This window comes from Lactuca saligna, chromosome 5 (genome assembly GCF_052625555.1).
Source record: "Lactuca saligna cultivar CGN05327 chromosome 5, ASM5262555v1, whole genome shotgun sequence".
NCBI classification, from domain to species: Eukaryota; Viridiplantae; Streptophyta; class Magnoliopsida; order Asterales; family Asteraceae; genus Lactuca; species Lactuca saligna.
The window spans coordinates 164,619,773-164,643,053 of record NC_136421.1 but is presented as its reverse complement, the minus strand read 5'-3'; the positions used below and the strand labels follow the sequence as shown (position 1 = coordinate 164,643,053).

General features: G+C 34.9%; 1 protein-coding gene and 1 pseudogene across 2 annotated transcripts; both read right to left on the bottom strand.

Moving 5' to 3' along the window:
- Window positions 1-10,655: 10,655 nt before the first annotated feature.
- On the bottom strand, window positions 10,656-14,393 carry LOC145045919 (protein SUPPRESSOR OF GENE SILENCING 3-like; annotated as a pseudogene).
- A 2,375-nt stretch (window positions 14,394-16,768) lies between these two features.
- On the bottom strand, window positions 16,769-19,802 carry LOC144997171 (protein SUPPRESSOR OF GENE SILENCING 3-like). 2 transcript variants are annotated; one of them, XM_078957006.1, is made up of 6 exons: window positions 19,584-19,802; window positions 18,215-19,189; window positions 17,808-18,138; window positions 17,465-17,709; window positions 17,237-17,382; window positions 16,769-17,124 (listed from the first exon to the last, which is right to left on the bottom strand). In XM_078957006.1, the coding sequence occupies exons 2-6, from the start codon at window positions 19,187-19,189 to the stop codon at window positions 16,935-16,937; spliced, it is 1,887 nt and encodes a 628-aa protein (XP_078813132.1). In that variant the 5' UTR covers window positions 19,584-19,802; the 3' UTR covers window positions 16,769-16,934. The 2 variants fall into 2 exon arrangements, with proteins under 2 accessions (XP_078813132.1, XP_078813133.1); XM_078957007.1 differs by having other exon boundaries at window positions 17,808-18,111; window positions 19,584-19,800.
- Window positions 19,803-23,281: the final 3,479 nt, after the last annotated feature.

Genomic DNA, 23,281 nt, shown 5'->3' with positions numbered 1-23,281 from the left:
TTTTAAACAAAGCTAGAATTCCTTCTAAGTGTAATTCTTCCATCATTACATTAATCCGAAAGCATAGAAATCTAGTGGTGGTTAATGATTTTCCCCTTATTAGCTTTATTGGGGTCCAATATAATATTTTTCCAACGTCTTAGCTCTTCGTATTGCAAATGTGATTAATTTTGTAGTTAGTTGTGAACAAATAGCTTTTATTAAAGATGGTCCTGAATGAAGTGGTAGAATGGTATATGAAGAGACAAAATAAATGATGGTATTGAATATTGATTTTGAAGAGATGTATGATTTAGGTTGTGTTTCGCAAAAGTAGTTTTTAACTGAAGCGGTTAGCGGGTAGCTGGTAGCGGGAACCTGTAGTTTTTATTTGTTATATGAGTGTTTGGAAAAAAAATAACTAGAAGCTTTTGAAATATATAAAATTATATAAAAGAACAATTGGTTAAAAATAAATAAATATATAAATATAATTGTAAGGGTAATTATGGAAATTGATTTCAAAAGCTTAGTAGCGTTTTGTTAAACGCTACATGAAGTATCTTTTAGATTTGGAGCGTTTTGTTTAAACTAAAAGTTAAACGTTCGTACTGCCAAACGAAGCTTTTTGTTTAAATTATAAGGTTTTGTCAAAAGCTAAAAGCTAGAAGCTCTCAAACGCTTCCAAAAGCTTCATGTCAAACACGCCATTAGTTAGTTAGGAGTTTCTTGATCGTATGATGTAAGTTTATGCATTTTAGGTCTAAATGGAATTCTTGGATTCATGTTTGTTTAGTTTCTGCTAGAGCTTTTTTCCTTATTAATGGTAGTCTTTCGCTTGAGTTTTAATTACAATGAGGTTTAATACAATGAGATCCTTTATCTCCATTTTTATTTATTTGGGTCATGGAAGGTTACATATTGATATTGAAGATGCCCTTGCTACAAATCGTTTTTTCTAGTGTGAAGATCGGAACGTCTAACCTTTAATAATCACATTTATTTTATGTTGATGATGTGATTACTCTTGGAGATTGGTCTAGAAGAAATATCCTTAATATTGTGTGTATTTTGAATTGCTTTTATCTTGTGTTGGGTCTGAAAATTAATCTCCATAAGTCAAATATTTATGGTGCTAGGGGTTAACGAGTTTGCTAAGGTAGTGGGTTGTAAGTCGTATAAATTTCCTTTCTCTTATCTTGGTCTACTTATGATCCAAAATATGACTAGGGTGGTGGGATGGAATTTGGTTTTGGAAAGGATCCAAAAGAAACTTCTTAAATGGTAGGTGACCTCTCTCTCGATTGGGGGAAGGTCAACGTGTAACATCCCAAAAACCATGATAAAAATTCCATTTTTATAAAACATTACCATTAAGAAAACAATAAATAAACAATCATTGCTTCCAAATCATATCGATGAAAATCAAAATATCAACATAATCTATCAAAACATAAAATAATAGGAGGATGTGTACGATCAAGCCTTTGCCTTCTGAAATCAACAATTGTAAGTCATAGTTTTGTGACTTCCCCAAAAATACCTCACACAACAATACATATACAATGCATGCACACCGGGGCCACAATATCATACTAGATTGACCCTGAGCCCATAACATGAGACTAGATTGCCCACTCCCAGCCTAGAGCTCATGATTGGCTTGCTCCCAAGCCCATATCATAAGACTAGATTGTCCGTCCTGCCCCTCAGATTATGGCTGGATTGCTCCTGGGTTTGTTGGCTTACAACACAAAGCAGTACCACCACACCCCACCATACTATGTTGACATATGCAACCAGATAAACAATGACCAACAATACAGGTAATTATATAGATCAACCAATCCAACAAGTCACTACAATATACCAACATCCTACACACAAGGATACATAATGCAATACAAAGTATTGTGAGAAAACTCACCTTGCAATCCATAAGATAATAGTAATAACCATAGATCTGATAACCAGCTCTATAGGTCACCTATACAGCAAATAAGGACTAATCCTCAAACTACAATCCAACACCCTAAGTTTGACCTAAAATCAAACTTAGTTAAATAGTCAACGATCCAATCAAAGTCAACATTCAAAAAGTCATTCAGCCAGTTGCCACGTCGTGACCACCCATTGGTCACTTCGTGGCATCATGGAGACAAAATAACTGTGGATCAGCCCCTCATCACGTGGTGACAATCTAAAGTGTCACTTCGTAATAAGCGCTCTAGATAGACAAAAGCCTTAAGCTCTTAATCATTTAAGCCACGTAACCAAACCTTCCAGAAGGCCTTATTTATCATAGTATACCATACAAATCATAGCTTTTTGGACATGAATGTCCAATGAACGTCCCTAACACAAGCTAGGAAAAAATAATGTAAAAATGGGGTCAATATCACATGCAAGAGTTCAAAACTCTATCAAACTTTAGATCCAACACTTATATCTACAAAAGGACTCTAGGGATCCATAAAGTTGAAAACTTTATGGAACCCAAACACTACAAATAGCCTAAACATGAAGAAAAGCACATAAGAACCTAGATCTACGCACATGGGATCATAAATAATGGAGCTTGAATACTCACAAATGTCCAGAGTGTGTGTGTGAGAAAATGATTGTGAGACTTTCAAGCAAGGATGATGCACCAAGACGCTATTTCTTTTTCTTGTTGGCTAGAAATCACCCAAAAATGGAGCTCAATGGAGATTAGGGTCCTTGGAAGGTGAAGGGAGGTGATGGAGGCTAAGGGTGAGCAAACCCTAGCCCTCGCTTCCTTTAAATAGGGGGATAACCTCCAAAATTAGGGTTTTGGCTCGTTATGCTATTGCGTCGTGGCCCACATGTGGTCACATCATGACGATCCAAATGAGATGCATGTTCACGTCACAACACACAAGTGATCACGTTATGACCAAGTCTAAATCCTTAAAATTTAACTGATAACTCAACAGAAGTGCTTACCTAAAACTGGGTGTTACACTACGTTTTTAAAATAAGTGTTGGGTTCTTTAGGGATATATTTCATGTTTGTCTTTTCTATGTTGATTATAGTGGCAAAAAAATTAGAAGTTTTGTGTTCCAATTTTTTTAGGGTGGTGCTAAGGAAAACTAAAAAATGATGTGGACTAAGTGGGATTTCGACTATGGGGGACTCGATAAGTTGGTCATACAACTTGGCAAGTTGGGTAGTGGTCCCCCAACCTTTTCTGTTACTGAGTAAACTCGTTGAGTCTAGGAGATGACTCAGCGAGTTGGACATGTTTTGGGCTTGAAGATTGAAGAACTCGACGAGTTCAAGGAGAAACTCGGCGAGTTTTGAGCAAAATGTCTCGCTTCTATATGAAGGAGAAGTCAATGAGTTCAAGGAGTAACTTGACGAGTTGTGAGTAAAAGGTCCTGACTATGTTATAAGGAAGAAGTCAACGAGTTCATGAAAGAACTCGACAAGTAGGATCAAGGTTTCCAGAGTTTTATGAATCATGGAAGTCGACGAGTTCATGAAAGAACTCAACAAGTAGGATCGAGGTTTCCAGAGTTTTATGAATCATGGAAGTCGACGAGTTCATGGAAGAACTCGACGAGTAGGATCGAGATTTCAGGGTTTTATGGATTATGGAACTCGACGAGTTGATAGACCAACTCGATGAGTTGAGTCAACCAGGATGTTGACTTTAACTTTGACCATTGACCAAAGTTGACCCTTAAAGGGGTTATTAGTATGAAAGATTAATTAAAGAAGATTGTTATGTGTCGGAGATTAAGAGGAGTTAATCCCAGAGCCGAGGATAGTTCAGTTACTATGCGACATTGAGGTGAGTTACCTTCCATAAGAAGTGGGTCAAAGGCACCAATGCAAGCCCACTAGTAAGAGTTATAGTAGAGATGATTGTCTTTGTGATAATTATATGGTATGTCACTATCTGTTATGCTTATATGCTAGTATGCTATGATGTTATGTGATAGTGGTAGGGGTAGGATAGACCCCAGTACCAATCGATAAGGCCGAAGGGGTATGCCAGCACCCAAATAAGCTAGGCAGTATATGATTTATATGTTTATGCACTAGGATGTTATGTGGTAGAAGTAGGAGGTGAACTACTACCCAGTACCGTCGAAAGGACCAAAGGGGTAGGGCAGCACCTTGATATGCTATGCAAGGTACCGGTCGACAATACCGAAGGGGTAGGCCAGCACCCTAATATGCTAGGCAACTTACCGGTTGAAAGAGACCGAAGGGGTAGCTAGTACCCGGATATGTTAGACAGTATGTGTTATGGATGGTATGTAGTATGATAGGGGAACTCACTAAGTTTTGTGCTTACAGTTTTCAGTTTTGGTTTCAGGTATTTCTTCCTCGAAGGGAAAGGAGTCGGCACTATACCAGCGCATCAAACACACGATTTTCTGCACATAAGATTCTTGGGATTTTTACTCTGACATTGTTACTATTTGTGACAATCGTCAATCTTGAGTCAAGCCAAGTCATCAAGTCAAGCCGGTCAACTCTATTAAACCTTGTGTATTAGGGTTTGTGTTATGTTCATACTGTATAACTTGCTATATTAATGGGAAAACATCACTTGAGAAAAGTATTGTGTTGAAAATTTCCTAAGCCCTAATGCTAATCAATGAACTAAACTGATAAAAACAATGATGCATACTCATCAGGAGTGTGTAAGATCCTTAAACAAGGCTTAACAGGGTTTACGAACCATGCGTAGCGATGCCGGACAATCACAACTGTCCCGCATGAAATCTCTCTCAAATATCTCTTTGTATGAGAAATCTCTCCAAGAAGGTCAAATCTCTCCCAAATCTCTCCAAGTATGTGAAATCTCTCTCAAATATCTCTCTGTATGAGAAATCTCTCCAAGAATGTCAAATCTCTCCCAAATCTCTCCAAGTATGAGAAATCTCTCCCAAATCTCCCTCAAATAGTTCCCGTAACTTTTTAGAATCACTCGGGTCATTCCGGCCCTTAACCGGGTCAAAAACGGCTTAAAACGGGGCGAAAACGAGAAAAATAGGCTTTAGGAACCAAAACCGGAGTGAGAGGCCTCTTAGGACCAGAGACCGAGCCTCTGGTGGCTAAGAGACCAGAGACCGAGCCTCTGGTGGCTAAGAGACCAGAGACCGAGCCTCTGCCTCTGTCGCTTCACGCTCTGCTCCTCTCGGTCTCTGTTCGCTACTCCGCCGCTCTGTTGCCCTCTGTTCCTTATCTCTCGCTCGGTCTCTGTCGCCCTCTGTTCCTTTCTCTCCTCTCTGTCTCTTCGTGCTCTCGGTTCCTTCCTTTCTCTTCTCTCCTCTCGGTTCTGCCTCCCTCTCTCTCTCGGTTCAGCATAAGAAGGCCGAGCCTCGGCCAGAATTCGCAGATTTGTCACTTTTAGCCCATTTTTGATATTTTTAACATTTTAAGCCCGTTTTTCGTGATTTTAAAGCGGGATTTTCTCCAGAAATTTTATTTTAACATAATAAACCCTAAATATTCATAATTTAAACATATTTTTATGAAAATCATTATCTAAATAATAAAAATCTAATGGGGGATTTATTTAAGGTGGAGTGTTGACTTTGCCTTAACTTATGACACAAGCAACCACCCCACACCCACTCTATGACCAGCCATACCTCCCCACCTTACCTATGTCACTTCAATGTTCCCTTACACTCAAATTTCACTCACTCCCACGTTTTTGAGCTGGAACAAACAACCACACTCCTCATTTTCTCTCATTTCTCTCATTCCACTAAGTAACAAACACCACTTTTCTCTCAAACTCTTCTACACAAATTTTCGAGATCCAAGGCTGATTTCAAGTGTTCTTCCACACTTAGTAAGTAAAAATTTATCCTCCCTATTATTATTTCACTTCATTCTACTCAAGTCTTTGATTGCTTACACAAACTCCCTAACTATAATGTTAGATTCTCGAAAACCTTCAAGGCATCTCCAAGTGTTCTTGAATTAAACACTTCCATTCTTCAACAATCATCTACTGAAATCACTTAAGGTGAGTTCATACCCCTACATTTTCATGTTTTCTCAAGTTTTTAAGGGGGGAATACAAGTTAAAACACTAAGAACATAACTAAATTTCTCTAACAGCCTTCATCAGAAAAGTTCAACTCCATTCACGGATTGTTTTGGGCATCTTAAACATTTTTGTTTTCAAAACTGTACAAGGTGCAAATAGTTCAAGTTCTTAGCTTTAAAATGGCTACTTGAACATCTCCATACGATTTTTCTACAATTTATGGTAATTTTTACAAAACTGCCTATCATTTCAAACAACAATCCGGACCAGTCTGTAATTTTGGACTTATTCACTCAAGTTGGAAGTCATTAAAAATCGTGATAAAAATTATGAGTAAACTAGACACATTTTGCGAACTCTCAGAATTTACGGATCTAGTTTTCGACTTCGTATGATTTTTCCAAAAACAGGGCAGAATGGCTAAAGTTAGCCAACAGCATGTAAATATCATAACACTTTGTATTATGTTGAGCAAAGTGTATAATCATAAGTTCTAATATTTGAATGTGTTTCCTTGTTAGTTTACCATTATGAACTGAAACTAAGTCATTCATATTAAATATTATTCATTCATTTAGAACACGTATTATTTAACTATAAAAAGTATAGTTTGATAAATTCACAACACTAATACATTTCCATAAAAGAATTCATACACATTACATACATTTTAGATAAACTATAATAGGTATAGTTTATGATACATCACTCAACGCACTCGTACAAAAAGGGTACATTCATACAAGAAAGATTTATATTCACACACACATTTCACGTAAACTTGTTAACCTATGTTGTGAGACTCTCTCTCTCCCCGTACGTCCGAGTGCGGGATATAATTCCTGGTAGTTATAATCAAAATCTCCTTGAGGGAGAACGTGATACTTGTATATAGATCTATATTAGGTTTGACACCCCACACCTTGCTGCTAGCTACAGTGGGACCTGCAGGTCTACGGGTGACAAATGTCATTTCATATTCGCGACGCCTGAGAAACGTTGTGGCAGGTTCACATAGTCACAGTATGATTATAGCGACTCACATAGGGAGATAACAATTCATAAAGTTTACGGGGTCTCATAAACCGAAGTAGGTTTTTAGGTTGATAAAAGAAATTTACTTTCCATATCATTTTAAACTCACGACATTTCTACTAAGAAATGATGATTTCTCATACATTTTAGTCTTTGGTTATGAGGCTACATTTTTTTCGGATTTCAAGGAAAATATCGGATTTTGCTGAAACAAACGCGACATTTACATGTGAAAGACTTCTACTAAGTTTATTAATAAAAGCTTATGAACTCACCAACCTTTGTGTTGACACTTTTCAAACAACTTGTATTCTCAGGAAAACACTAATCAGATTATCAAGTGCTTTTGAGGATGGGACGTTAAGGCGTCAAACTTTTCATATTTTGTCAACATATTGTAATTGATTTTGAAACATGTAATTCATACAAGTGATGTAACTTTTTCAATTATATATATGTTGGTTGTGTTGCTTAAATTACTATTGAAATTGTGGTTATGATACTATACATGAAGTCCTCCACCCCCGGACGTTTCCGCCATCCTTGGTTTGGGGGTGTGACACTATTTTATGACATACTTTGAGACAAATCATCTATGGTTTTTATGAAATCAAATAACTAGATGATATTTTCTATAAATTGTTTTATGAATTGTTATATCAAAAATGAAATTTTTGGTTTAGAATTTTGGGATGTAACAGCTTTTGTCCTGTCGAAATAATAGCTTATGATAGTCATTTTTCTCAAACTATAACTTCAACTACATAGATTTTTACCGATTAAAATGACAATATCACAAAATAATATGGCTTTGTTAATGATTATCGATTGTAGTTTGAAAAAAAAATATATTACAAGAGCCTTTTAGTGAGATGTGGTAAGGGCAGTAAAGATGTTCGTTGTCATTTCAATCAATAAAAATCGTAATTGCTGGTATTTTAAAACCAAAATAAAAAGTTTGTTTCGTTATTGGATCCAATTAAAAACTTAGTGACATAAAGAACAAATTTTCTGTTATCGATTGTCATTTTAAGTCATTTTGGCTAGTTGTTTCTTTTTTTTAAATCACAATTTTTCGGTTATTTCCGGTATGTTATTGGTTATTGGTTATTCTAGTTCCAGAACCGGATACACAAGTTCCAAAAAAGTAAGAACCCAAACCAAACCAATTTTGATTGGTTCCAATATTTAGGAACAGGAATCAGAATCTGCTTGTAGCAATTCCTATTCCGGAACCAGGGGCCGGTTCCAGTTCTGAAAACAGATACCTTGTTCTATTGCTCATATCCTTATATCAATCATTATGTTTTGTTCCTTTCTGCTTGTGACATGCTTTCTCTATCAATAAATATTTGACTTTCTTTCAATGAGACGATAGATATCCATATCAAAATTCCCACAAATTTGAGGAATATATACCGTACCTATCAAGAGTTTTGTTGACATGACAAAGCTTGAAAGTTCATCAAATTCAGTCCAAACCAAGAAGAGACCAAGTTGGCTACTACGTGATTTATTGTGTCGCCACCTGCCACTAATATTCAACCATTAACATGTGGTTGGGTTTCTCTCCCTCGGTCCCGACCTATCATTTCCCTCTTTCTTCTCTTGATCTCATTTCTAATTTTTGAGGTTGGTGTCCTTCATTTTGAATTAACAAATTGTGGTTTGCTATCACATAAGATGATATTATAACAAAAAACAAACAAGACTTCTAATGTATTGTTTAGCATCGAAAAGATGAAGGAAACGTCCATTTTATTTTCATTTGTGTCATGCTAAAAGTTAGTAAATTGAGTCAAGGTCAAAAAAAATGTGAAATTATGGTAGATGTAGATCATAACCGTTAAATATATTCCAAAACCCTTTTATTATTTGGTTTATATTATATGTAGGAGTTATTATTGGATTATAACATCTTATATCTATTTAGGAATGTTTGGGTTTTAGAGCTTGTATTCCACTCTTTGTAAGACTTTATATAAAGTCATGAGATATCTTATTTATTCATTCCAACATTTTCTTTCTTTCCTTTATTCCTTAGAGATTTAGCAACAATGAAACCTTTTATTAAGAGTATCATTTCATAGTGGTTTTTTCGGTTTTAGGGTTTTTCAATTTATATCGTGGCGTTCGTCTGGTTGTTCTATTACATTTTCTTACATTAAGAAATATTACTATAATTAAATGTGTTAAACATTATTTATATGTAATATTATCATATAATTAAATGTAAAATACATTATAATGATATTATTTATAATTAATATTGATTATATATTTAATAATGACAATATTTCTCATAATTAATGTTTCTTATATGTGGTGTTGTTAGAAAATCCTTTATTTTATAACAATAACCATGAGGTTTTATTTGATAACTTCTTTATTATTCCTTATGGAAACATATCTTTGTAAAGCTTTTATATTATCTACTCTTTCCGTAGTCCATATCTTGTAACGTTGTGTATCGATTCTTTTATCTATGTTAATTTCATTCTATGTGGTTGTGATTATTAATCATATCAATAACTTGCTTTATTTTGATTTTTGGACCAATACTTTTTTACCTTTCTCTCATTAAGTGATTTGTTGTAGCATTTGTTATTCTCAAACCTGACGTATTTATTATGTTTGTTTATTTTCTTTTCTTCATGATGTAAAAACTGATTTACAAATATTTGACGGTTCAAGGACTTAAGTAATATGTATATCGTCTCTTAAAATAATCATTCGCTACAGACTTATCATCAGTATTCTATTTCCAGCCAAAGTTGCACAATCAATACCAAATTCAAAACATTAAACCAAAATAAAAAATAATTTTTTTAATATGATCAAAAAAAATATGAATAAATAAACTTTATACTGTTTGTTAGCAAAGTCTCTTTCTGAAAATTTACATGTGCTATTACACAAAGGAAAAGAAACGTCAATTTGCGATTTTTACTTGCATAATAAAATAAAGACCAACAAAACAACATTCACCAATCACCACCCAACCAGGTAATAAGTAATATTATATTTTACTGGCAAGACAACCATTCAACTACTTTAATTAATGTCTAAAGTTCAATTACACTTATAATATAAAATGCCTCATACGTTCTATTAAAAGTCTTTCAGTAATGATCACATATTAATCTCAACTCTTAGTTGTTGTTTGTTTTTTTCTAAAAAACCACTTTTGACCATTTATTGTTGAGCTGCACAGCACAAACGCAACACTTGGCCATTTGCACATGTTTGTTTTTCTGAAGACTTCTAACTTAAAAACTGTTGTGCGTGTGTTGCATGGCGTCGTACTAGACCATCTGCTTCAAATATTTCCACACCTTACATTTAACTTATTGCAGCAGTCTGTAGACGCTAAAAAAATAATAAATATATATATATATATATATATATATATATATATATATATATATATATATATATATATATATATATATATATATATATATATATATATAAAAAAAACTTTTATTACATGTTGCATTAGTTTTGTCCATATTCTGCTACAGAGGGTTGCAGAGGTGGTCCGCAGAATTCATACATTTTCGTTTCGAAAAAACAAAAAGCACCTTAATCTTTTACCTCTCAGCCTTCCATTTTATCTTTAGGAGTGTACTTCTCCATTAAATGAGTCAACTCAGCATTAAAACCTTCCTCCAAGTCGATCTCCTCCTTCCAGTTCCTTCTCTTTATTTCAGTTCGATTCTCCTCAAGCCTTTTCATCAGCTTCTCCCTCTCTTCCTCAAATTCGTTCATCTCTTCAAGCTTCTCATCCTTGTGTGTGCATGCATATTATAACATTAATTACATCAGATTTGATACACTTTCTTTTTCTCAATTAAATAGATGACTTAATCATTCTGTTCATTACAACATTGTAATTTCAGAACAAAGATTACCCAACAAACAATGTCAATACCTCTTCTGAGGATCTACCATGGAATAAGATTTCTCAACCCTGATGCGCTCTTCCCTCTGCAGCTTATCAAAATTGCCTTCTTTTGCATTTCGAGCATCTTGGATTATCTTCACCTGGCCCTTGAAGAACTGTTCTTGAGAATCCATCTGAAACGAAGAGATGAAAAAATGGATTCTTCAAACATGTAGTGTCATTTTATCCGGACAGACGATAACAGATAACTTATTAGAATATAAATAGTTACCGCTTCCATGTGTTCTTCATGTTAGCATTGTGACTCTCTCTCTCATAATCCAATTCTCTTATTCTTTCCTCAGTCTCTGAGACACAAAAGTAAACGACTCTTAAAGTGCTTTCGAATGCATTTGTTCTTTAGCAATCCTGTTCTTATACCAAATCAGTTGTTGGTTGTCCTCATTCATTTGCTTCAACTCGTTCACAACCCTCTCTAGGTAAGAAACCAACTCAAATTTCAGCTTCGATTTCCCAAAACAAATCAAAAACCGCATGCATGTTCATGTTCAGAACCATGAAATGCAATTAACAACGAATGGAATTGGAAAAGTAACAACGGGACCTTGACAATTTTGATTGAAGAAATCCAAATCTCGTTTTGTTGCCATGTACCCGTACAGTTTTCGCTGACCACCAGGGTAAAACTGAATGCGGCGGTGGGATTGATCCGTCGCATCTTGGTTCGAACCCTCATTTTAAAAATGCTTGTTGAGTCTCTCTGCTTCCGTGTACCCCACCGCGGAGGATTCAAATATCAAAACACTCATTCTTTTATGTCCTTTTGGCCCATAAGAATGGCACACCTTCACAACCTTTTCATAATCCTTAAAGTAGTCCAAAAGCTCTTGATTCCCCATTCCTAGCCACTGATCGACAATAGTTGATGCATAATTCTAGTGTCAACGTTTTACATAAACTTATTAAACTTTAAAGAAAGTGAAAACATATATATACCTTTTCATTCTCATCTTGTTAGAGTTGTGTATTCATAATGACAACCATTAGTGGCCACACGATTTCCTTGTCTTTCACAACTTCATTCAATCATTTCCACTGTCCATATGACTCGCCAACTGCTACCACTGTAGCTCCTTTTCTACGCAACTCTTCCTCCAAAACTTCAGCAAGACCGCCATGAATTTTGACTCTTTTGGACCCTTTTGTTTTTACATGTGCCACAAGAGAAGGTAGGCTGCGATACCAGGCAATGGAACCTGGACCATTTTGACATGTGGGACAATGTCCTTGTCTGGTTGGCTCGTTGATTTGCTCCACAGTCAAACTGTCTAAAGTTTCAAAAAAGTCAGAATACCATTTGTTCTTCTTTCTGGCCTCATGGGGTTTTGGGGTTTCATCTGAATCATACCCATCACTCAAAATTTCATCATCATCATCTTCTTCATCAACAGATTCACTGATCTCACCAATGTCATGTTGATCTTCAACAACATCTTTATGCACAACTTCTGGAGCATTCTCCCTCCTCCTAACATCATTTCCTAATCGTCATGCATTGGTTGGCCTAACATTCCAATTCCATCCCCTCTGAAGAGGTGGATGAATTGCATTTATGGTCGGATTGTAGTTGTAGTTGATAACAGTATCATTCTTCTTGTTGGCTAGACATCACCCAAAAATGGATCTTAAGGATCAAAACGGAGATTAGGGTTCTTGGAAGGTGAATAGAGGTGATGGAGGCTAAGGGTGAGAAAACACTAGCCCTCACTTCCCTTAAATAGGGGGATAACCCCAAAAATTAGGGTTTTGGATCGCTAGGCTATCACGTCGTGGCCCACATGTGGTCACGTCATGACAACCCAAATGAGATGCATGTTAATTGGGCACGGTCACATCGCAACACACAAATGCTCACGTCATGAACAAGGTTATATCCTTAAATTTTAACTGATAACTCAACCGAAGTACTTACCTAAAACTGGGTATTACACTACGTTTTTAAAATAAGTGTTGGGTTCTGTAGGGATATATTTCATGTCTTTCTTTTTTATGTCGATTACAATGGAAAAGAAATTAGAATCTTTGTGTTTCATTTTTTTGGGGTGGTGATGAGGAAAACTAAAAAATGACATGGACTAAGTGGGAGTCGGTTATTGCTTCTAAAAGTCATGGAAGTTTAGACATTGGTAGTTTGGTGTCTCTTAATGTTGCTTTACTTCAAAAATGGAGGTGGATTTTTGAACAATGATGACATGCTTTGTGTCAAGATGTTCAAGGATTTACATAGGGTCGAAGGTAGGTTACAACAAGGTGGGAATCAGAATTTGGGAGCAGGTCGTGGTCTCAGATTGTGGCTTATACCTCTCAAATTTGCAATCAACGGGTGTTGATGGAGTCGGTCTAACGGAAGAAAACTGGAAATGGTATGGATACTAAGTTTTGGAAGGATATTTGGTTTGGTAAGCAAAAACTATTGAATACTTTACCTAGACTATATGATCTAGAGTTAAATAAAGATTTTTATGTTGTTGATGGAATGGTGGATGGTAGATGGAATTAGAGATGACATCATTATATTCGTGGCGGGGAATAACTTACGTAGTTCACGATTTTGATGAATAGTCATGGAGATGTGTCTTTATCTTATCCTAGGATAGATGATGGTGGGAGATTATTGAGAATAGTGCTTCACGGTTGGTGATAGAAGATGGATTGATGATGTTATTCTTCCAAGATTGGGAAGGTTAACGAGGTGGAAATCTTTTGTTCCTAAAAAAAGTTAATATTATGATATGGTGTGTTCTTTTAGAAAAAACAAATACCTACTGGACACAAGATTGATTATAGAGGAATTGATATATTTTGTGTCTTATTTGTTTATAAGGGGAACAATTAGGTCACCTTTTTGTTAAATGTAAAGTTTGGATAGAGTGTTCAAGTGGATAGATATTCACCAATAGAGGTTGATTGGGTGCAAGGGTTGTTTTATTTTATTGATAAATTGGCCATGAATTCGAAGAAGACGAATACTATTGATGCTATTGTGTGTACTTTGATAGGGTACATTTGGAGATTTAAAAATGATTTGTTGTTTGGAACAGGTTGGATGAAGAAAAGTTGCATTTTTTATTTTATTAGTGAGTTCTCGTTTATTTGATATTCTAATAAAAATAGTGAAAAAATTTTAAGTTGGGTTAATTGGTTAGAATTTCATCTAAACTCTTTGTAGTTGGTTTTTTGTTCTAGTTCTTTGCTAGCGCTTTTTTTATATTGGGGAAATGATTTAAAATGACAATCAATAACCTGAAATTTGCTCTTTAGGTCACTAAACTTTTAATTGTATCCAATAAACAAAACAACTTTTTATTATGGTTTTAAAATGTCTAACAATTACGATTTTTATCGATTAAACTGACAACAAACATCGTCATTGCTTTTGTCATGTCTAAATAATAGCTTATTATAGTCCATTTTCTCAAACTATAACTTCAACTACATAGATTTTTACCGATTAAAATGACAATGTCACAAAATAATATGGCTTTGTTAATGATTATCGATTGTAGTTTGAAAAAAAATATTACAAGAGCCTTTCAGTTAGATGTGGTAAGGGCAATAACGATGTTCGTTGTCATTCAATCAATAAAAATCGTAATTGTTGGTATTTTAAAACCAAAATAAAAAGTTTGTTTCGTTATTGGATCCAATTAAAAACTTAGTGACATAAAGAACAAATTTTCTATTATTGATTGTCATTTTAAGTCATTTTGATCGGTTGCTTCTTTTTTTTAAATCCCAATTTTTCGGTTATTTCCATTTCCATCACGATGAGCCAAGTAATTTCAGTCGTAACATGTTCCAAAACCTATATAACATGCCCCAAAACCGAACCGGAACCAATTTCCTTAATCTGATCTTCGTAACTAGGATTTATCTCTTTCGGTTTTTGGTTATTCCGGTTCCAGAACCGAATACACAAGTTCCAAAAAGGTAAGAACCGAAACCGAACCAGTTTTGATTGGTTCCAATATTTAGGAACATGAATCAAAACCCGCTTGCAGCGAATCCTATTCCGGAACCGGTGGCCGTTCCGGTTCTGAAAACAGATAACTTGTTATGTTGCTCATATCCTTATATCAATCATTATGTTATGTTCCTTTCTGCTTGTGACATGATTTCTCTTTCAATAAACATTTGACTTTCTTTCAGTGAAACGATAGATATCCATAGCAAAATTCCCACAAAATTGGGGAATACATACCGTACCTATCAAGAGTTTTGTTGACATGACAAAGCTTGAAAGTTCATCAAATTCAATCCAAATCATGTCCAAACCAAGAAGAGACCAATTTGGCCACTACTTGATTCATCGTGTCGCCACCTGCCACTAATATGCAACCATTAACATGTGGTTGGGTTTCTCTCCCCCGACCCCGACCTGTCATTTCCCTCTTTCTTCTCTTGATCTCATTTCTAGTTTCTTGAGGTTGATATCCTTCATTTTAAATTAACAAATTGCGGTTTTCTATCACATAAGATGATACTATAACAAAAAACAAACAAGAGGTCTTTGTATTGTTTAGCATCGAAAGGATGAAGGAAAAGTCCACTTTATTTTCATCTGTGCCTTGCTACAAGTTAGGAAATTCAGACAAGGTCAAAGAAATGCGAAATTATGATAGATGTAGATCATAATTGTTAAATATATTCTGAAACCCTTTTATTATTTGTTTTATATTATATGTAGGAGTTATTCTTGGATTATAACATCTTATATTCATTTAGGAATGTTTCTTATTTATAAGGGTTTTAGGGTTTGTATACCACTCTTTGTAAGGCTATTATATAAAGTCATTAGATATCTTATTTATTCATTCCAACATTTTTTTCTATCCTTTATTCCTTAGAGATTTAGCAACAATGAAACATTTTATTAAGAGTGTCATTTCATAGTGGTTTTTCTCGGTTTTAGGGTTTTCCACTTTATCTCGTAGTGTTCATCTGGTTATTCTATTACACTTTCCTACATTAATAGAGAGCCTAGTTTATTTTATAACAATAACAATGATGTTTTATTTGATAACTTCTTTATTATTCCTTATGGAAACATATCTTTGTAAAGCTTATACTTTTATAATATCTACTCTTTCCACAGTCCATATCTTATAACGTTGTGTACCGATTCTTTTATCTATGTTAATTTCATTCTATGTGGTTACCGATTCTTTTATCTATGTTAATTTCATTCTATGTGGTTACCGATTCTTTTATCTATGTTAATTTCATTCTATGTGGTTGTAACTAATATTCCTATCAATAACTTGCTTTATTTTGATTTTTGGACCAATACTTTTTTACCTTTCTGTTATTAAGTGATTCGCTGCAACATTTGTTATTCTTAAACCTAACGTATTTACTATGTTTGTTTATTTTCTTTTCTTCATGATGTAAAAACTGATTTACAAACATTTGATGGTTCCAGGATCCATGTAATATGTATATCATCTCTTAAAATAATTATTCGCTACAGATCTATCATCAATATTCTTTTTCCAGCCGAAGTTGCACAATCAATACCAAATTCAAAACCCATAAAACCAAACTAAAAAATAATTTTTTTTTTAATATGATCAGAAAAATTATGAATAAATAAACTTTATACCGTTTTTATTGTTAGCAAAGTCCCTTTCTGAAATTTTACTTTATGCTGTTACGCTAAGGAAAAGAACCCTCAATTTGTGGTTTTTACTTGCATAATAAAACAAAGACCACCAAAACAACATTCACCAATCACCACCCAACCAAGTAATAAGTAATATTATATTTTATTTTCAAGACAACAATTCAACAACTTTAATTAATGTGTAAACTTCAATTACACTTATAATATAAAATGCCTCAACGTTCAATTAAAAGTCTTTCAGTAAAATGCTCAGATATTCATCTCAACTCTTGATCTTAATTCTTACCTCTCAGCCTTCCATTTTATCTTTAGGAGTGTACTTCTCCATCAACCGAGTCAACTCAGCATTAAAACCTTCCTCCAAGTCGATCTCCTCCTTCCAGTGCCTTCTCTTCATTTCAGTCCTCTTCTCCTCAAGCCTTTTCATCAGCTTCTCCCTCTCTTCCTCAAATTCCTTCATTGCCTCAAGCTTCTCATCCCTGTGTGTTTGTGTTCATTCATATTATAACATTAATTACATCAGATTCGATACAACATTGTAATTTCAGAACAAAGATATATCACCCAACAAACAATGTCAATACTCAATACCTCTTCTGAGGATCTACCACTGAATAAGATTGCTCAACCCTGATGCGCTCTTCCCTCTGCAGCTTATCAAAATTGCCTTCTTTTGCATTCCGAGCATCTTGGATTATCTTCAGCTGGTCTTTAAAGAACTGTTCTTGAGAATCCATCTGAAACAGAAGAGATGAAAAAATTGGTTTCTTCAAACATGTAATATCATTTTATCTAACTTATTAGTATCTAACTAGTTACCGCTTCCTTGTTTTCTTCATGGTAACGTTGTGTTCTCTCCCTCACAATTCGGTTCTCTTCTTCGGTTTTCCTCAGCCTCTGAGACACCAAAGTAAACGACTCTTCAAGTGCTTTCGAATGCATTTGTTCTTTAGCAATCCTGTTCTTGTACCAAATCAGCTGTTGGTTGTCCTCACTCATTTGCTTCAACTCATTCACAACCCTCTCTTGGTAAGAAACCAACTCAAATTTCAGCTTCGATTTCCCTACACAAATCACAAACCGCATGCATGTTCATGTTCAGAAGTAAGAACCATGGAATGGAATTGACAAACGAATGGAATTGGAAAAGTAACAAAAGGACCTTGACAATGTTGATTGAAGAAATCCAAATCTCGTTTTGTTGCCATGTACCCGTACAGCTGTCGCTGACCACCAGGGTAAAACAGAATGCGGCGGTGGGATTGATCCCACGCATCTCGGTCCGTACCTTCATTTTCAAAATGCTTGCTGAGTCGCTCAGCTTCCGTGTACCCCACCGCGGAGGATTCAAATATCAGAACACTCATTCCTCTATGTCCTTTTGGACCATAAGAATGGCGCGCCTTCACAGCCTTTTCATAATCCTTAAAGTAGTCCAAAAGCTCTTGATTCCCCATTCCTAGCCACTGATCCACAATAGTTGTTTCATAATTCTAGTGTCAGTGTTTTACATAAACTGATTAAACTTTAAAGAAAGTGAAGATATTCATATTGTAACATATAACATACCTTTTCATTCTCATCTTGTTCGAGCTGTGTATTCATGATGACAACCATTGGTGGCCACACGATTTCCTTATCTTTCACAACTTCATTGAGACCTTTCCATTGACCATATGACTCACCAGCTGCTACCACTGTAGCTCCCCTTCTACGCAACTCTTCCTCCAAAACTTCAGCAAGTTCGCGATGAATTTTGACTCTTTTTGACCCTTTTGTTTTTGCATGTGTCACGAGAGAAGGGAGGCTGCGATACCAGTCAATGGCACCTGGACCATTTTGACATGCAGGGCAATGCCATTGTCTGGTTGGCTCGTTGATTTGCTCCACAGTTAGACTGTCCAAAGTTTCGAAAAAGTCGGAATACCATTGGTTCTTCTTTCGGGACTCATGGGGTTTTGGGGTTTCATCTAAATCATACCCATCACTCAAAATTTCATCATCATCATCATCATCAGATTCATTGATCTCACCAATGTCATGTTGATCTTCAACATCTTCCTGGATAACAACTTCTGGAGCATTCTCCCTCCTCCCAGCATCATTTCCTAATCGCCATGCATTGGCTGGCCTAGCATTCCAATTCCATCCACTCTGAAGAGGTGGAGGAATTGTATTTGAAGCAACATTGTAGTTGTAGTTGCTACCACCTCCACCTCTTCCGCCTGTTTGAGCTGCTGCCCATGTGTTGTTTGAAGCCCTGACCTGACCATTGCCCCGGCCACTGGTTCTTTGGGTATCTGGTGGGTTGGGAATCCGGGCAGCCTGCTGTTTGGAAGGACCACCATTTCCGGTTTTGTTCTTATTCTTTTTGGAGATGACCTCCCAACTGCCACCTTGGTTTGGATCCAGATTCACATCTAGAACTGCCTGATTCAACTGATCGACATCATAGCTAGAACCACCGGCTATGTTTTTACCCTTGGATGAAGGCTTGTTGCCATCGCCTCTGTTAGGCTGACCACCTCCTCTTTTGGAACTCATCTGCAACTCAAAAGACAGTTAGAAATAGCATCGCATCTGTGCGTTTATTTACTGACCATCAGTTGATGAATGATTTTCGAAAGAATCAATGATCGGATGAGAAATGACAATGTTAGTATGTTATAGGACCTCTAACTTCTGTTGATGTACTTCTCAAACACTTAAAAACCCTAATCAGGGGTTTTGAATGCGAGCAATTCTCAAACACCAAGATCAATATTTCTGTTAGAGATAAATTTGACGTAAAAAACGTAAAGATCAAACGAAGATGAGTTTTCATGAAGTAGAAGCTTCGAAAAGATGACAACCCAAAAAAAACAGTGATATGCTTGCGGTATCAGCAAATTATTTGAAAAACAAGTAACAAACGACGATCTGAGCAGATAAAAACTACCTGGTGGAGATACAGTGTATCACGGTAGGAAATGGCGGTGGAACGAAGTAAAATCGGAGGAGTAAGAATGGCGTTTAACGGAGACGCACCACCGTAATAAGAGGGTAAGAAACAGTCCTGCAAGAAATTACCAAAAGCGAATTCTGCCGTGTAAGGGTAAGGCAACAAGGAGCGGTGTCATATTTAGTATATTGACATCTCAGTTTTTTGACGGTAGGGTACGACGGAGTGGTCACCGTGAATCAAGTCAAAAATGAAACTTTTCCTATACTTTTCTTTCTTAACTCTTTATGTCTCTATGTTTTGATCGTTTATGCCAATTTTTTTTTTCTTAGAAATTTATTAAAACAGCCGAATTTATTTGTAAAAAATAGCCAAAAATTAACAAATTACACAAACTAACCAATTAACCATTGAAATTGCTAGTGATTTAGGATCATCTGCGATGTCTTTAGTTCATTTGCGAAAGTACAACCCTTCAATGCACGGATATACATCAACAGCTTGTACATTTGAGAAGGAAATCTTATTGCCATTTCAGAGAAGCCCGTCTATAATTTTCATATTTGAAGTATAAAAGTCTATTAAAAAAGAAAAAGAAACACTCATTTTTCTACTTTATAAGAGCATATGGTATGGACAACTTGAAATGGTGTTATAACAAGAAGCAACAAGATTAGGGGGTGGTGTTCATGGTATTATAACACCATGTTAAGAGGAAAGAGATAGAAAGAGATAATTTGGCAGCCAATAGGTGATCACATTTCTTTTTGTCATGGAGACAAGAAGCACCACAACAAGAAGCAACACGACCCACACCGTATGCTCTAAGTTTATATCTGAAAAAACTCTTTGAATGTAACATTTACCAAGAAAGATGGACAAAGTTATGTATTTTCCCGAAAACATGATAAAATCTAGTAATTATATGAATTCATAGTTAACACTATCAGATTTAACAGTTCCTTAACAAATTCGTAGTTAAACTTAACTATTTAGAAGAAAAAAACAGCAAATCATAGATGGAACGTAGAGCATTCGCAGATTGATCACACCATCTAGAGATGAGTAAATGAACTGACTCGGCCCGAAACGGAACCGGCCCGGAACCGAAGTCAGCCGAAATTAGAACCGAACCGGATCGCCGGTTCTACCAGTTCCTACCGGTTTTTGTCGTGTATTCAATGTTGGAACCGGTCCTCGAGAAATAGCAACATACGGTTCCAGTTTTTGCCTATTCTACCAGTTTTTGTCGGTTCCATCGGTTCCGGTTCTACCAGTTCTGGTTCCAACCGATTCCAAAAATCCACAAGAATATCGTCTCGGACCCGGCCCGATCAGTTTTATCCGGTTCCGGACAGTTCCCCGATCCAAATGTTCATCCCTAAAACCATCTACAATTTGGTGTGTGTGTGTGTGTGTATATATATATATATATATATATATATATATATATATATATATATATATATATATATATATATATATATATATCTTTACTATCTTATAAAAGAAATTTAACTATTTCTAAAAATAGATTGATTATAATAATATTATTTTTTTAAGACGTCCAAATGATGAAGCTGATAGTACAAGTAACCATTAATAAAATAATATTAAATTTTAACCACATTTTGAATTCAAATATTTATCATCAAATCACCTTATATTTCTCAACAATTTGATATGGTTCCCTCAAATCCCGGATTCATTCAAATTTTGAACCCTTTTAGATATCCTTAAATTTAGCATGTTGATTCAAATATCCCTCCAATCGCATATACCTCTTTGTTCCCTCCTCTGCTATAAAGTCCACCGTCCAGAAACAAAAAATGACTTGCGCGGGTACACTGCTAGTATATATATATATAACATTTTTGTCTTCGACATGTACTTTCTTTTGTAAAATAACATTTTTGTAAAGGAAACATATCACCGAAAGAATTTACACGCCCCGCCGCTTTGCGCGGGTACACTGCTAGTATATATATATATATATATATATATATATATATATATATATATATATATATATATATATATATATATATATATATATATATATATATATTGTGGAGCAAATAGCAGATGCAATAAAAATAAATATCATATGGACTAATAAAATCACAAATGGACCTTAGTTACCTATTTTGTGTAATTTTGTTTTTTGTTTTTCTTTTTTTTTTCTTTTTGCTAATTTTTACAAAGTCATTACCGATTTTGGCTAGCTTAGCAAATTTCTCCCTTTTCTTTTAATATTTGTATTAATAAAATATAAATATTTATAGATTTTATAACAATGAAAATATAAGAGAAACATAATGACATGCGTTTTTTAATTTGAATTTAATCTACTTTTCTTAATTACTTTTTCTTTTATTTTAAAATATTATTTAATACATATTAATATTATTATGATTTTTCATTATAAATATGTATATTATATAAATATTATTTAATATATTTAGATATTGTAATACTAATATTATTGAGCACAACAAGTATTGAACGACAATTTGATTACATATATCAAACATATATTACATCTTTAGACCTATAAAAATTACGCTTAGAAGTTAAATATTGTGCATATAGATTTATGTGATGTATGTATGAGGTAATCCATGCCACAACACACTGTCTTCTTTAATTATTCCATTGTAAAATAAAAATAGGAGGCATAAGGTATTCTTCTCTTAATAGCACTCTAAAATGATGGTTATTATTTATGTGTTCAGTTTCAATAGCAACCTGTTGATGTTGATGCATTAGAGGTGGAGTAGATCGAAGCGGGAAGTATCTCATATCGATAACATCCTTATTCATATTGTCATATGTATGCATACTTTTAGGCATTATTTTAATATATTTTAAGCAATAATTTGGTTAAAAGCAAAGATATTTGGTACTTGCTTGAGTTAAATTACATTTTAAAGCCAAAAATGATATTCTTGAAGGAAAATGACCAAAACTGACAAAAGTTAAAACCTGGAAGGATTGGAGATGAGTTGGGAGTTTAATGGAACTTAAAATGAAGAAAAATCAAGCAAAAACACTCCCCACGATATGGCTAGAGAATATCACGATGTGACTCTTAGAAGAATCTCAATCATACGCATAATGACGAAGCTCACGACATGAGCACTATAATCGCATGTCGTGATGAGGGAAGTTCCATAAGATAATTACGCGTAATGCAAGTTTCTTTGTTAGGCGCAAATTCATATTGATCTCACAACGTGAGACCCTAATTCTCACGACATGAGATTTGTTTTATGGAAACTATAAATACTCCTTGACATATTCGACATGGAGAGATTGAAATGATATCCTGGAAGTGATAGTCGATTTCATAAGTCAAGGACCTGAGAAAATCATCATTTGGAAGAAGAGACCGATTGGAGATTAAGAATTTGAAGATTACACATTACATTCGGTTTGCATTAAATCAATCGTGTTTAATTCTTATGAATGTTAGTGTTTATTTTCTGTCATGAGTAGCTAAATCATTAGGCTTTCGTTTAGTGTGGATGAACCCTAATAGTATGTGTTACTTTCTTACTTTTCATGGATTTTATGAAGTTGGTTTAATCTTGTGTTTAATTATCATTACCTAGTGTTTTGGTCAAAAATCAAATAAGTAGAATCTAACGAAATTGTATGAGAGGTTATGATGTTCGTGTTTAATCAAGTAAGGA